We start from the raw sequence: 15,928 nt of genomic DNA, 5'->3' as shown, positions 1-15,928 counted from the left end.
GGAGGAGCAGCCCCAGCAGAACGGAACCGGCGGCGGTGGCGGCGGCGGCCAGTCTGCTATCACCGTCGTGAACAGCCAGAGCACTGAGGACGACGACGAGGAGGAGGCGGACGACGACGACGAAGAGGGCCAGCACCGGGTGCAGCAGCAGCAGCAGCAGCGCAGACCGCGCGCGTCCCGCGGCGGACGCACGCGCGCCGGCGGCTACTGGGGCCAGCAGCAGAACGCCGGCGCCGGCCGCCACGACGCCTCCGACGACGCCGACCTGCTGGACATGGCCGACGGGCCGCCGCCGTCGCGGCCCAAGTCGCGCGCGCACGCCGTCGTCGACGCGGGCGCCAAGTACAACAACCTGTCCTACTGGCGCGCGCGCAAGGTCACCTTCTACCGCAACGGCGACCCCTTCTTCCCGGGAGTCGAGTTCCGCTTCAAGCCGGGCCGAGACATCGGCACCCTCGAGGCGCTGCTCGACAAGCTGTCTCTGCGGCTGGACCTGCCGCGCGGCGCGCGCTACATCTTCTCCATGGACGGCGAGCGGAAGCTGCACCTCGAGGAACTCGAGGACGGCGGCGCCTACGTCGTCTCGTCCTACAAGACGTTCAAGGTGAGTCCGCACTGTCAACTGCAGCCTCCGATACCACCCCTCACCTTTGACCGACGCCATCAAAATGGCGAACATAAGTGCCCTGTCGAAATCCAATACATTTGTAACATACTTACCGCAACAAGGATCACAGTTATTCTCGTGCCACCACGTTCACTGGCTTCCCCAACTCACTACCAGACTGTCACCTTTCAACGTAAGCTATACGCTGTTCAGTATTACTTTGGAATAGAAACTTCCGCAAGAGCACGTGGAGTGAAACAGAGACGCCACAACCCGCACGGGGCCTACGGCAATACCACATTTCATTCAGCTTCCTCAAACTCGCATACATTTCAGATGGAACTAGCATCAGTGTCTTCTGGAACAGATTCAAATATTTAAAATCCTATTTGCGAAAGTGACGTTTCCGAATTTTCGATACACGACGAAGTTTTTTGTTTTGTATTTGTGTGATTTTATTAAGAGAACAACCTCTTAAGAATAACTCATATTTTCATCTTCCCCAAAGCGGAACTCTGCATAATGATCCGGTCGCTCGTTGGACACTAAATACCAGTCCTTTGGTTTCATTAAGAGAAATAGATTGCTAGGTGTAGATTTAACCTCTCATCACGTTTTGTGATGAAACGCTCTAATTATTTCTAATATTACAACTATTACTGACATTACTCTTATCCCTATCACACACGCTCGAAGCGGCACAGTCATTGTCGTTATTTAACGACGTAATCATTTCCTCTGCTGAACTTTCTAAAATAGCTTCATTCTTCCACGTCTCTTTCCGTAATGCACTGCGTATGGCTTATGACTTTCCTCCAATTTTCAGAGGTGATTTGCCTAACAGTTTCGTTGTCGAATCCTTCACTACAGAGTAATTCTTTTTATTGCTGGTCACAACTTAACCTTTAGTTTGGGCCCTACCATTTCTATCGAGTTCAAATGACAACGATGAAGTCACAGCTTAATGCTGTAATGCCCGCATGTTTCCGCCAGCTCCTCCATTTAGCAACTGGCGACCAGTAATTTATGGAGATTTGTTGCTTAAGCACTACCGTTTTAAAATTACCACTTGCTTCGACCTTAAGATGCTGAAACCCGTTAAGCATCTCCTTTAGATTTTCCAAGGAAGACGTCTCGCAAAATAACCGCATGATTAGAAGAATTCCCAAAAACAAATATTGAGGGTGAATGCAGTTAAAGTTCAAAACAATTTTTCATTGTTCTCGACAGACCTCGCACGCCAATCCATTGGCCAAGAGAGTGTCGTCGAACTCTTACATCGAATGACATTTGACGAACTTGCTTCTGACATGTGTCCCACGACGAACGATAGTAATAACAGATAAAATATTTACCACATTAGAGTAAGACGCGGAAACAAACAAAATCTCAGCACACAACGAACGATCCCATAGTACAGAAAGCAGAGTTAACCTGAAGCGTGTTACAAACAGGAAGTGTTTTAGTGATGACGTGAGGGCTTGGCAACTGCTCCTTGATGCTAAGGCCGCAGATCTCGTGGGATTGTCTGATGCGTGTTATGCTTCTCTCTTGAGCCTCGCCTCACTATTTCCTTCGCAGCTGTCAATCCTAAAATAATTTTGAACGGAGTATAGACCTCCGTCTGTTCTATAGATAAGTTTAGCAACATAACTAAAATTTAGCATCCAGATTCACTGGCTTCGCCAACTCACGAACAAACTGTCACGTTGCAACCTAACCTAGACCTCGTGCTATGCTGCACATCGGTCAGTCACCAAAACCTACATTCCAAAAAATTAAGATAAACGCAAAATAAATGCTATCAATGTTTTTCGTTCTCTTTCTGGTAGCGCACGTTAGGCGTCACACGACAGGTAATTATGTGACGAGTTAAAGCTGACCTCCAGTATCGGTAGGTTCAATTGACGCAGGCCGCGTGTCGCTTTCGCATTGTTCCGCGCCCAGCAGCTGTAGCTCGGTGATATACGTTCCAATGTTTACACATCACAGTCGGCTACCACGTGACGCGCATGCGCTGTGGTAAGCAACACGACTGGGCTCACAGCCCCGTCCCGATACTGCAGTACCGTAGGTAACGGCTGGAAGGTCGCGCCCGCCGCATTGTCGTTTTTCATCTCTACCGCTCCTGCAGCATTTAAACTCGCGTGGAGGGCTATAAACGGACTGCCATTATTGCTGCTGTCAATCGTTCAACTTCCGTATTTCACAAGCTGGTATAAAGGGGGAAGGCAAATAGCGATATCTAAACAAGTACTGTCAAGAATTTCAGGGGTACAGTTATCTGTTAGGAATGCCAGCATCCCTAGACCCCGCATAGCGACACTGACTCATGAAGAGGAGCTCATTGGTTTTAGTCTCGCTACACGCTAAGGTGTCGATCATTAAAACGCTTTTATTGCGTATGCATTACCAGGTCTACTTTCCATCTGAACTTCAAGTGAGGCATACACGGTGAAACCGAGCTCCACCGATGAAATTTCGAAAGATGATCAGGAATAGTTTCGAAGTAGGCCTATTTTGGTAGGTATAAGAGACATATCGTCTCCGGTGACTCATTACAAAGTTATTACGACTTATTTCATCCATTATTCCAATACCTTTCTTCATGCGAAAATACTTTCACAATAGTGAAAGGCTGTAATATGGAAACCCCAAAAGTGCAACGAAAAATTAAGTCTAACTATCCTCAGATGCAAAGGGACGCGGATGTCGTCACTACAGAACCGAGCTGTACCGAATGCAAAATTGAAGACGTAGAATTGGGCATGAATGTTGTCGACAGCGAGTGACGTGAGTGAATGGCACAAATTTTTTCCAAGATTCACAGCATATACCGTGGCCATTTACACTGCCGTGCAATATTCTCAATGCAGTCCAGGCACAGAAAAAACTAGGGGCAAGAAAGCAAACGAAATGTTATTACTACGTAACGACATCTTCCCCCCTCTCCCCCTGACCAAGACGGCAGATCCCTTACACCACAACAGTCAAAAAATATTCCTGGACAACCTCCTCAGTTTTATCTGTGGAATCGGGGTATAATTACTGATCAAACTAAGGAGAACTAACAGCTAACTATACGAAAAGTAGTGGGACACATTTAATGTTAACATTAATGAATGAGGAACAATAGAAAGCATTTATTAATATGTGTACAACACATTTAACGGGTACCCGGTATTTCCTTATTGCTCAGAATAGACTCTTAGGATCTGAGCCTAATTTATCTCAACGACAATTAAATCCTTGCATCAGCATACACTATTGTAATGTCCATACACACGAGTCAGTAATACTGACAATAACGTGAGAGATATTTAACGTAGAGCGCTAGAAACACACACTGACGCGGAACCCGCAAGGCTTTTTCTATGTTTTATTAAGAGTAAACGCAACGCCAGTTTATAACCGTAGTATTTGATGCAGTACGTAGTACTCGAAACTGAACGGTAGCAGTAGCATACACTGTCTCATCTAAGTAAAATTCACTTTGATGTTGAGCGACGTAGAAGTAAACCATTTTTGATTAATTCATTTTGCGCTGCATTGTTTGTTATTGTGTGAAATTAGAATATTATTCCATCACGTGGCACAATGCATGGTACACGAGGTATTGTTCATCTATGAGGAAGGCAGTGGCGTGTTGTTGTTCTTGCTACTGGAACACGTTATTGATCGTGTGCAACCAGCTCTTATCTAGTTCTGAGATGGTACTCTAGAGGTTAAGCACCTCTAACGCCAATCTGTAACGCAATACATACTGCAAGAAGGAGGACTCTCTTGGCTTTTTGTCGTCCGCTGAGAATGCTGTTGCCTCTACAGCCGCAGAATTACTACGATGTCAGGCATATTATACTTACAGGGAAAATTTACTACAGAATGAAGAAAAATCGTCGCACGTTCCAAGAATTATCTGTGTGATAGCTACACATCTGATTTGCTGTCTTCCATCCCCTACCTTGACATAGTGTTATAAATGAGTTTTTGTTTTTAATTGCTGCTTCGAAATGCAATATAGCTTACAGAATCCTACCTCTGGTACGTCAAATGTAGAATTTCTTCAGCCGTTGTCCCAGCATTTGTGTATAGGACGAAAACCTAAGACGCAATGGCAGGTGTGGTTTTTTTCTACCAGGCATTCATCAGCTATGATTTTAACATTTTTCTCGTTTCACTGACATGTTTGCTTTGAAGTAAAGAATAAAATCTATACATCGCTTTCTTACAAAGTGATTAAGATGTTTACAGAAGCGGCTGTATCGACAATCACTTTTGATTAGTCTTCGAGTGATATGCAACTGCATTTATTTCTGGTATTACGTTGACAAAACGCTTAATTTTGAGACTGTTATTTACTTCCTGTTTTGGATGATTTACACATGATTACTCACATTACTTGCTCATACAAACCGACGAAAATGCTCCATATAATGCTACATTGTTTTACTGTTACAGTGTTGATTGCAGCCGAACACTCAAAGAAATACACCAGAGGACCCAATACTCTGAAGAAAACGATAACATTGTTTTCTTATTACTGTTGTTTAGCGAAACAGAAAGGTGTTGCACACCAGAGGAGCCAATACTCTGAAGAAAACGATAACATTGTTTTCTTATTACTGTTGTTTAGCGAAACAGAAAGGTGTTGCACTGATAGAATGTACAGTAAACATCAAGGAAAACGTCTCTCATAGTTGTTGCAACACACTGGTATGAAAGTGTTCTGAGATCGCTTGTTCCTTAAATTTTACCACAACAAGCATTCATGTAGTTGAGAAACAGACCATTCGGCTCAGAGTTGGTGGAAGGCAATGTACTTCAAATATATCTGCTGAAAAAACAAAATATCTCTTTTTTGTTTATCTATTTCCTAAAGCGCTTTCAAAGTACAACTGTTATCTTGTTGTATACTACTAAACAGTACTTTAGTATGAATCTACAAGTTTCCAAAATAAATTTTGAATAGAGATTCTGGAATCTGGAAGGCAAAACGTTGCAAATTATATTGTGTAATCCATGCAGGTCGTCTCCAAAACGTAGAGGCTTGACATATAGCCTGTTTCTTTTTCTTCGATTTAGGCGTACTGGGGTACAACACTCAGCTCTCGTCTACATTTGCGTTTATACATTTGTTAAACAGTACTGTTGTTAAACTGCATCCTTGTCCTATGCTCACATTCTTTTCTGTATGAGTGTTCCCTCATTTTGATTGCATGGCCATGATAAACGCTTTTAATTACTTCTATTAAATTTTGTTGCAAGCTTCTGTTTTCCAGTATGTTAAAAATTTTGCCTCTCTTTACTCAGTGTAATGTTTTTACGTGACCTAGAAATAAAACATATGTTTCTTTGTTGCACCTCTTTCGTTTCATGATTCTACGATGTTCTTTTCTTATGCCGGACTCAGCTATGTTACGATGTCACCTTATATCTTTGACTCTACTTCTTTAGCCAACATTTAATGGACTATTAACTCTACAGGTATAAAGTTATCATAAAGAGATCAGTTTGGATTGTTAAATAAAGAGTATACCATACTGTATTCCCATTCAGAGGGGATATATTTACTTCTCAAACACGCATTTATGTATTACCCGAATTTCACTTCTACAGTATGCTACATACATTTCAGTGGATCCCGAGTTATGTTATATAACTTCCCAAAGCTTAAAGTCGCTCATTATTTACAGATATTTTTTTTAAATTTACCCATTGCTGTTCCTTCTTTCCTGCATATCTTTATATTTTGAAATTGTTTCATAGAACTCCAGCCATAGGTCTCCATATACTATTTCTACATTCGCTTTGTCTTTAGTTCCGTTATTTAGATGTTGATTAAAGGAAAAGATAGGTTGATAGTACACATCCAGAGGCATCAAGAAACAGTTAGTATGGAAATGGAAGGAAGTGGGGCGGATGTGGGCAAATTCAGATGGATATAGGCTGAGGTAGTTATTCGGGGATGAACAGCTTGCACAGGATACACTAGCGTGGTGAGCAGGATCAAACGAGTATTCGGTCTGAAGATAACAACAACAATGAAATCTTTTAATAGTATTCAAGCCATTCTTTCTCACCCTTGAGCATCTGCTTCTATATTGAAGAAGTTCTTGATCGAATTGCTTCGCTTCTATTCGATTTTGATTGTTTCTGAGATATTTTACAATTGTTTGTATGTTTTATTATTTTCCTACTTATCATTTCGTTATACGTTTGTTACCTTTGTTTTGCTGAGCCATGTTTTTTTGCGATTCCAGATATTCACTTTCTTTTTCCTTTTTTCTTCTATTACTTCTGCTACTCTTTTTACAATAATAACTATTGAACTGCTTGAAAGTTTCTCGGGTGTTACATCGGATGGCATTGGCCAGCCTTCAAACACGTAAATATCTTCCCACTTGATCTCTGTTCCTTAAATGGATGGGATACTATTACGAGACATAGTGTCAATTATCTATAAATTTCTGTTCTTGTTTCTCCAGAAAATTTAATTTACTTTCTCATGTAATAGATATTGTTTGAGTGCTAGCATACTGGACTCGCATTCGGGGGGGGGGGGGGGGGGACGGTTCAATCCCGCGTCCGGCCATCCTGATTTAGGTTTTCCGTTCAAATGGTTTAAATGGCTCTGAGCACTATGGGACTTAACATCTGTGGTCATCAGTACCCTAGAACTTAGAACTGCTTAAACCTAACTAACCTAAGGACATCACACACACCCATGCCCGAGGCAGGATTCGAATCTGCGATCGTAGCAGTCGCGCGGTTCCGGACTGAGCGCCTAGACCCGGGAGAGACCACCGCGGCCGGCTAGGTTTTCCGTGATTTCCCTAAATCGCTCTAGGCAAATGTCGGGATGGTTCCTTTGAAAGTGCACGGCCGATTCCTTCTCCGTCCTTCCTGAACCCGATGAGACCGATGACCTCGCTGTCTGGTCTCCTCCCCCAGACAATCCAATGCAATCCTTGTTTAAGTGTTATACCACTGACAGCACAACTGCGCTTTTAATACAGGTAGACACTGCGTACGACATATGTCCTCACCTTTGTGTACCCGTGTTCCTGAATAGCTATTCCATTTTTCCAGTGATTAGGATATAGTCTATAATAAGCGACTGGCCTCTTGCTGCTTAGCCGGCCGGTGTGGCCGTGCGGTTCTAGGCGATTCAGTCTGGAACCGCGTGACCGCTACGGTCGCAGGTTCGAATCCTGCCTCGGGCATGGATGTGTGTGATGTCCTTAGGTTAGTTAGGTTTAAGTAGTTCTAAGTTCTAGGGTCCCAAAGGCGGCAGTTTGGGTCAGTGGAATGCATGCTACAGAACGTCTGGCTTTGAGCTGCCCCTGAAGTAACCGCTTTCTAAGAGTTCATTGTGTCACTGTGCTCAGATAGCAGCTGCAGATGCAGTACGATGCACCAGAGCCACACAACGAACACCATGCTCTTCCGTCTCGGTTGCGCCACGCGTCCGTCTGGAGCCCGGTCTTCTTGCGACTGCGCATTTCCGTGACCACCGCTGCCAGCAGTGATGCACACAAGATCACTGCCAAGTCTTTCTGCAGTATCACAGAAGTAACATCCAGCTTCTTGTACCCCTATTGCACGCACTGGTTCAAATTTAGTCAGGTACTGATAACGGCGTCTTTGTGTCACCATAACGGCATTCTTGACTAACATCAACACACTACGTCCAATCTCAAAGATAACTATCGCTCCCAACTATTACAGCGTGTATTTAAAGCAAACTTGATTTGCATCCTCATGCACTCCTATGCGACTGGCGCGAAATTGGAATAGACATCATCTTTCAGATGTAGAACACGTCTGCCAACATTCGTTTATGTCGCACAACTCCTTCTTGCTGTTGCGATTTTTCTTTACGTCAGTTTAATTTCTTAGGGCTGACTGCCTCTTTCGACATTGAAATCTGCTCTTGTCTTCGCTATGCTAATTTTGTAGCTGGTTATAGAGGGCCTATTTTCTTTTGTTACCTCCGCTTTGTCCACGCCCATATGGCAATGTAGCAGAGAAGTTCCTTTAGACAATTTTTTTGAACTTGCAGTGACCAGTGTCTGATATGCAGCCATAAGACATTATTTTATTCGTGCAGGTCTCATCTATCAGTGTTTCCTCCTTTGTGAGTGCCATTTTCAACTCCGCTATGTAAGCTCACCCGACAAAAGATTAGTCACCTCCTCCCTCTCTCTCGCCCTCTCTCTCTCTTTTTTTTTTTTTTTTTTTTTTTTTTTTTGAAGAAAGAAGAGCAGAGCCAGAGCACACTAGTCGCTTTCTAGAGCTGTTGATGATGTAAAAAGGGGGACCAGGCAGCCACGCGACCTCTACCACATGGCGGAGAAGCCGTGTGTATGTGCAAATCAGCTGTATGGAATCACTACGTGGTATACCGTCAGAACAGAGTTATCGTGTTAGGTCACGCCCAATATCAAACCAGTTAGTTAAATGATTTATTTGTTTGTGTATCAACGCGGACTGTCCCACCTGTCTACATGGAATGGTGTACTACTCGTAGGTATGTTACGTGCAAGAACGGTAGGATCTTAGCAACGCGGCCCGAGATGTGTACCACCACTTACCAGTGACAATCGGTTCCAAACCTGCCAGTAACTTTTGCTACCAGTGCAATTGCAGCGTGGTTCCATCTCAATCAATTTGCAGAGGAGACTATAGCGTCCGTAGTAGGATTTATAGGATTTGAGTAGGATAATACGCATATCGAGTCGATGTGTGCCGGGTGACGAATGGTGCTCACATTGGACACTTGAAAAAAAAAACTGTTTAAGTTGCTCTTTCGTTTGATGTATTATTTATAATCGTAGGTTGAATGTGGTAAGTGCTACAAAGCCTTAAAACCCCGATATTCATTTTGAAACATCCGGCACACTACTGCAACATTTAGAGATTCCATTACACCTTTCTTTAAAATAAAATGACGCTGTGCAGCGCTTTTATTTCACTGTAAATATTCTAGAAATGCATGCAATGGTCATTTTCATTCTGGTACCTCGCAATAGGTCATTTCTCACAGCAGCACCTAAAGCTGCACGTCTTCAGGGGTCCAAAAAACACATAAACTAGACAGTAACTGACCGGAAGCTTGTAGTTTGGCCCGACGAACCACGATTTTGCCTCTTTTAAAATCATACAAGGCGTCGAGTGCACCGACTGATCAATGAGGCGTTTCACCAGCGCGCAGCGTGTGGGCTGGATGGGTTTGGTGGTTCGGTGATACTTTGAGAGTGTCTTTCTTCTTATGACTTGGGCCTGCTCTTTGAGGTTAATGTGGACACGACTCAGAATCCCTGTCTCAAAGTGTTGCCCTATCTGCTATATCTTCATGATTAATATACTGTGGGTATTCTTGTATTCCAGTCGTAGTGGTGTCCATAGGGCTGCACGCATATGTTCCTGGTTGGACGCACACTCAAGCACTCTGCCGCCCCTAGCCTCGCCCGCTAAACCACTCGTTCTTAATCCACAGAAAATATCTTGGACTGTCTGGAACAGTGGGTGAATCATAGGAACCTATAATCCTACAATTGGATAGCTCTACTGGATCTGTACAGTAAAGTCACATTAATGTGGCAGCCTGTCAAAAGCCGGAATAACCACTTTTTGCAGCGCAGACGTCTGCATGTCGTGTGGGAAGGGAATCAATGACGTTCTGGAAGGTACGGAGAGAGATGTGGAGCCATGTCAACTGCAGTGCGCTGGCCAGCTGCGCTACGTTTCTCGTTTGAGAATCCATTGCGTGAACCGCACGATCGAAGTGGTCGCAGAGATTCTCGACTTGATTTACGAGGGTCACTCCAAAATAAATGCACACTATTTTTTTTTAAATCCATCTTTTATTCTACGTGTTTGAAAGTTTTACAATGTGTAGATACACCCTTTAGGAACAATATTGTCATTTCTCCACATAATTTCCATCCCTCTCAACTGTCTTACGCAATCTTGGAACCAGCGCCCGTATACCTGCACTGTAAAATTTTCTACCAACCTGTTGGAGCCACTGTTTGGCAGAGTGCGCAACGGAGTCATCGTCTTCAAACCTTGTTCCACGAAGAGAGTCTTTCAGTTCCCCAAAGAGATGATAGTCACATGGAGCCAGGTCAGGACTGTAAGGCGAGTGTTTCAGTATTGTCCATCCGAGTTTTGTGATCGCTTCCACGATTTTTTGACGGACATGTGGCCGCGCATTGTCGTGCAACAGCAAAACATCCTGCTCTTGCCGATGTGGTCGAACACGACTCAGTCGAGCTTGAAGTTTCTTCAGTGTCGTCACATATGCATCAGAATTTATGGTGGTTCCAATTGGCATGATGTCCACAAACAAGAGTCCTTCGGAATCGAGAAACGCTGTAGCCATAACGTTTCCAGCAGAAGGTGTGGTTTTGAATTATTTTTTCCTTTGGTGAATTTGCATGATGCCACTCTGTTGAGTGCCACTTCGTTTCTGGTGAAAAATGATGGAGCCATGTTTCATGGCGTGTCACAATTCTTCCAAGAAATTCATCTCCACAATTCTCGTACTGTTCCAAAAGTTCGCTGCATACCGTTTTTCTTGTTTCTTTGTGAGCCACTGTCAACGTCCTGGGAACCCACCTGGCACAAACCTTTTTTAACGCCAACACTTTCAGTATTCTGCAAACACTTTCTTCCCCTATCCCAACGTAGCGTGACAATTCGTTCACTGTGATGCGTCTGTCAGCAGTCACCAATTCGTTAGCTCTCTGCACATTGTCTGGAGTGTGTGCAGTACGAGGCCTGCCGCTAGGAGGATAATCCTCAATATTGCCGTACCCGCTTTCATCACGTAACCTGCTTTCCCACCGACTAACTGTACTGCTATCGACAGCAGCATCTCCATACACCTTTTTCAACCTCTTATGGATGTTTCCCACTGTCTCGTTTTCACAGAACAGGAATTCTATGACAGCACGTTGCTTCTGGCGAACGTCAAGTGTAGGAGCCATCTTGAAGACACGCTGTGACGGCGCCACTCACGGGAACAGGTTGTACTAAGTTTGAAAACAAGCGGGAAGGATGTATCTACACACTGCAAAACTTTCACACATGCGGAATGAAAACTGTATTTTTACAAAAACAGTGTGCGTTTCTTTTGGAGTGACCCTCGTAAATCCCGGGAATTTGGTGCTCAGGTGAGTACGGTAAACTTAACCTGGTGCTTTCAGAACCACGAACGTACACTGCAAGATGTCTGACGTGTTGCTCTGTCTTGTGTTTGGATGCTATTGTGCTGAGGAAACACAAACTGCATGTAGGCATGGACATGGCCCCCAAGGACAGATGCATACTTGTACTGATCCAGAATGGCTTCCAGAATGACGAGATCATCCAGGGAATGGCACGAAAACATTCCACAGACCACAGCGCTCCGTCCTTCGGCGTGGACCATTCCGATGATGATTGCACGGTGTTTGTTTTCAGACACTTCACATCCGTTTCTATCAGTCTGATGGAGCACAAATGGCGAAAAATCTGAAAAAAACTACTCAGTGGACATCCATTTGCGGTACTGGTGTGCAAAATCAACCCTTCGTCGCCGATGACCTGCAGTCATCGTGGTCCATGAACCAGGTACCTACTGGTATTCCCTTGGTTCATCCGAGAGGCCAGTTGCTCAACAGCTGCACGCCTATTCGCCCTCACACGTCTCCGCGGCCGTCGTTCATCCCTGTTAACCCCTGTTAACTGTGGACTGTGGTGTACCACAGCTGTCTTGGCGCCGGTTTTGTATAGTGCTTTTTTTCCATGTACGGTATACTTTAGCCATGGCTGCACACAGTCTGTTTACAAACTTATCTGTTTCGTAAATGCTTCCACCCTTGACCCCAAAGCCAATGATCATGCCCTTTTCGACGTCAGATAAATCGCTCCATTTCACACTGCGACAACGACTGCACTGTTTTCCGCGTTCGCCTGACACAATTTATATACTCTCCACTGCTAATGCTGCCACCTACGGTGAGTGGGTATTGCACGTTGATGTCGAACATAAATGTGACTATACTGCTTAAAAGTCAATAAATGGCTCTGAGCACTACGGGACTTAACATCTATTGTCATCAGTCGCCTAGAACTTAGAACTACTTAAACCTAACTAAGCTAAGGACATCACAAAACACCCAGTCATCACGAGGCAGAGAAAATCCCTGACCCCGCCGGGAATCGAACCCGGGAACCCGGGCGCGGGAAGCGAGAACGCTACCACACGACCGCGAGCTGCGGACAAAAATCAGTAACTGACTTCGGCAGGATATAGGTGACCTGAAGAAACTTGTGGATTCTCATCCTCTCCGAATAGACGTGTGCGGGAACTGGGTGTTTGTGTTATCCTCATCTTTTCATCATCATTATTCGTGACAGGGGCTAAATTGGATTGTGAAAAACTTGGAGTGCGTAAAAACTGGGACTTTTGTACGGGCGCTGATGACCGCGCAGTTGAGCGCTCCACAAATAGAACACCATCGTCATCTCCGAATAGAGGCCATATCAACGCTAGATCGAGTGTTTAACGTCGTTTGCGTAATGTCTCATAACGTGACTAATTCTTTTTTTTTTTTTGAAATCTTTGTTTCTTTGAGTACATTTTTAGTATTGATTGTCTACGCCTGTTCATTATTTAGTAGCTGCACGATGAATGGCACAATAAAAGGAAATTTTTTGTAAAAAAATATCGATAGTATAATGAATTTGCACTCTGCATCTAAGTGTGCGCTGACTTGAAACTTTCTGGAAGATTGAAGCTGTCTGTCGGACTGAGAGTTCTGTAGAGTTAGGAGACCAGGTACTGGTGGATGTAAGGCTCTGAGACCGGGTCGCGAGTCGTATAGCTCAGTCGGTATGGCACTCCCTCTCGAAAGGCATAGTTCCCATCTTCGAATCCCGATCCGGCACGTAGGTTTAATCTGCCATGATATTTCAAACTAGTGCATATTCCGCTGCACAGTGAAAATTCATTCTGGGAAAAATCCCTAAGTCTGTAGCTAAATCATGTCACCATAGTATCCTTTATAACATGGCTAGTTTTGCAAGTAATGCAGGAGAACTTCTGTGAAGTTTGGCAGGTAGGAGATGAGGTAGGAAATGAGGTACTGGCGGATGTAAAGCGGTGGGGGTTGGTCGTGAGTTGTACCTAGATTGCTGTCGGTAGAGCACTTGGTCACGAAAGACATAAGTCCTAGGTTCTAATCCTCTTCCGGCACACAGTTTTAATCTGCCAGGGAGTTTCAAATATCGACGCGAACTTTTGTGTCAAGGATGTACCGAAAGTACATCCATTTGGAGAAAATAGCTGCGGCCATACCTATCAGCCGAGGGTCACCATTGACTATCGAGGTTTATAGCTTCCGTCTGTCTGGTCACAGTCAGCAAATCACTCGACAGTCGAGTGCTGCACAACAACAATAACAACCACAAGCAGTGAGCAGCCACACCAGCCACAACCATCACTTGGCTACGGCGTCCCACAGATCCACACGCGTATCTCTGCTCACTGCACTCCACAGGGCACAAGTATTAACAAGGGGCTAATGGACGCTGTAATAGTGGATGAAGGTCAGCTGTGTACCCATGAGTCGCGATACGCCGTGTAATATGACGATGGAGTGGTGAGTACGTCGGAATCTACACGAGACTATATATCCGGCTTGCCAGCCGGCACTGATCAGGATGGTTGTGGACTGTTTTTCGTGCTGAAGATCTGCCATTGTCTCCCACTGATGAACGCTACGGAAAACTACTCTAATGATCTAAAATATTATGACTCATGTCCAACGCGAAGCTGGAAGCCTCATGGTGAAGTTTCAGGCACATGATACGGTACGATAAACTTATAAGCAGATCACAGACGAATAGGTATTATTATCTATCACTTGAGCCTTGTCCCGCAGTTACGCAGGGTCAGCCATCATTAAGCGGATTTGGCATGTTAATGTTTAAGGGGTGGCCGGATGTCCTTCCTGCCTCCACGCCGTACCCCCCGGGACGGAATTAGTGTACCCCAACTGTCTGCGTCGAGTGTAATCCATGGAATAGTGCGAAAGTGTACAGATGTCTGCGAGCCGTGTAACTGAGGCGGAACATGGGGACCAGCCCGGTATTCACCTAGCGGGATGTAGAAAACCGCCTAAAAACCACATCCAGGCCGGCCTGCACTTCGGCCCTCGTTGTTAATCCGCCGGGCGGATTAGATCCTGGGCCGGCGCGCCTACCCGAGCCGAGGAGGCAGTGCGTTAGCGCTCTCGGCTACCCTGGCGGGTAGAGACGAATAGGGAATTATTCTAGCGATTATACGGGTCTTTCGGAACACACCGTCAGCGCTCTTTGTTGAACATGGGGATCCACAGCTGACGAACCCTAAATATTCCCGTGTTGACCCAACGACATCGTCAGTTAAGACTGCAGTATAAACGAGATCAACGATACTGGACCTAAGATCAATTGTACCGCGTCGCCTCGTTGGATGAATCAACTTATGCCACGTCGATGGTCGTATCTGGATTAGCCATCATCCAGCGAACGGATGACTGGCGGGTGCACTGCATCCCGGCCTCAGGCCGGTTGAGGTAATCTTACTCGTATATTACGGGGGATATTCGCCTGGGATCCTGTGGGACCTGTGGTAGTAATCGAAGGCACCTTCACAACCTTAAAACCCCTCTAATCTCTTCCTACTTTGTTTTTCCTTCCGGTGATGGCATCTTCCAGCTTCGTGGATTAGGATGGCTCCTTAATATTTTTGACGTTTCGTATAGTTGATGAAGCGATGCTTAGCTGCTGCCTTCTGGGCCACTGGGTAGTTGTGTCTACTTTAATTGTTCGCGAGTGTGAGGGGTCAGGACGAGTCGTGTTCCAAGGTGCGGGCTCAGTACTCGATTTCTCTGTTACTTCATGTACTCCGGACGACTTCTTCCCCACACTGTTGTAACTATAGCGGATGAACAATTGTTTTATCGGCATGCATGCGACAGCATGCTTACCTAATATGTTCCAAAACGCAGGCATGAAAACGAGATTTTCCGGTGCTCTTACCTCGGGTTCCATTTGTAATACAACGTGGGGTCAAGTATATTGTCTTAGTGTCACCAACGTACAGTGCTGCGTCAAAATATGAATATTACACACTTCTCTTCCTTAGACAAATGCAGAAAATCGACAGTTCTTCTTGCATTTGATGTGGTCTACGGTGCACTTAATGGAACTTATAGTGGCACCATTAGTTCATGGGTGCTTCCTCCTAAAACCCCACAAAACTATTTTTACTATATTGTGCCGTCA

At 44.9% G+C, this 15,928-nt stretch overlaps 1 protein-coding gene across 1 annotated transcript in view; it reads left to right on the top strand.

Moving 5' to 3' along the window:
* The first annotated feature begins 507 nt into the window (after nt 1–507).
* LOC126251551 (echinoderm microtubule-associated protein-like CG42247) overlaps nt 508–15,928 on the top strand; it is a 569,483-nt gene continuing 554,062 nt past the window's right edge. Inside the window, 1 exon segment of the mRNA XM_049952063.1 lies at nt 508–604. Within this exon segment, the coding sequence (XP_049808020.1) occupies nt 524–604 (81 nt within the window). The 5' untranslated portion in view covers nt 508–523.

The sequence above is a fragment of the Schistocerca nitens genome, chromosome 4 (assembly GCF_023898315.1).
Source record: "Schistocerca nitens isolate TAMUIC-IGC-003100 chromosome 4, iqSchNite1.1, whole genome shotgun sequence".
Classification (NCBI taxonomy): domain Eukaryota; kingdom Metazoa; phylum Arthropoda; class Insecta; order Orthoptera; family Acrididae; genus Schistocerca; species Schistocerca nitens.
Note: the sequence above shows the minus strand (reverse complement) of the source record. Positions and strands in the feature narration are given on the sequence as shown.